The 295-nt window shown below is 39.0% G+C and overlaps 1 protein-coding gene across 1 annotated transcript in view; it reads left to right on the top strand.

The window, feature by feature from the left end:
* The window catches only part of LOC119587826 (protein CREG1-like), a gene marked incomplete in the record, with an annotated part of 14,322 nt that overhangs the window by 3,489 nt on the left and 10,538 nt on the right, over window positions 1–295 (top strand). Inside the window, 1 exon segment of the mRNA XM_037936528.1 lies at window positions 178–249. Within this exon segment, the coding sequence (XP_037792456.1) occupies window positions 178–249 (72 nt within the window).

Raw genomic sequence — 295 nt, 5'->3', positions numbered from 1 at the left:
GCACCTCCACATCCAAATCCACTCAGTTGTACACAAACATCCCCACTTCTACCAATGCCCACACCCTTCTGGACATATTTTAAAACTGTAATTTTTGCACATATATTTTTTTTGTGTATAGCATCATTTTCCTGCCCATGACAGAGTATTTCTATTGATACTTTTCTCCTTCAACAGGCGACTAGTGATCCATTCCTTTTCAAGTCGGGCAAAACTTTCAAGCGTCCTAAGATTGCAGCGAACCAACAGGTATATCTAGTGATTTTGGTTGCCATGACTTATGATTAATTACTAC

The sequence above is a fragment of the Penaeus monodon genome, chromosome 23, assembly GCF_015228065.2.
Source record: "Penaeus monodon isolate SGIC_2016 chromosome 23, NSTDA_Pmon_1, whole genome shotgun sequence".
In the NCBI taxonomy this organism is placed as follows: Eukaryota; Metazoa; Arthropoda; class Malacostraca; order Decapoda; family Penaeidae; genus Penaeus; species Penaeus monodon.
Note: the sequence above shows the minus strand (reverse complement) of the source record. Positions and strands in the feature narration are given on the sequence as shown.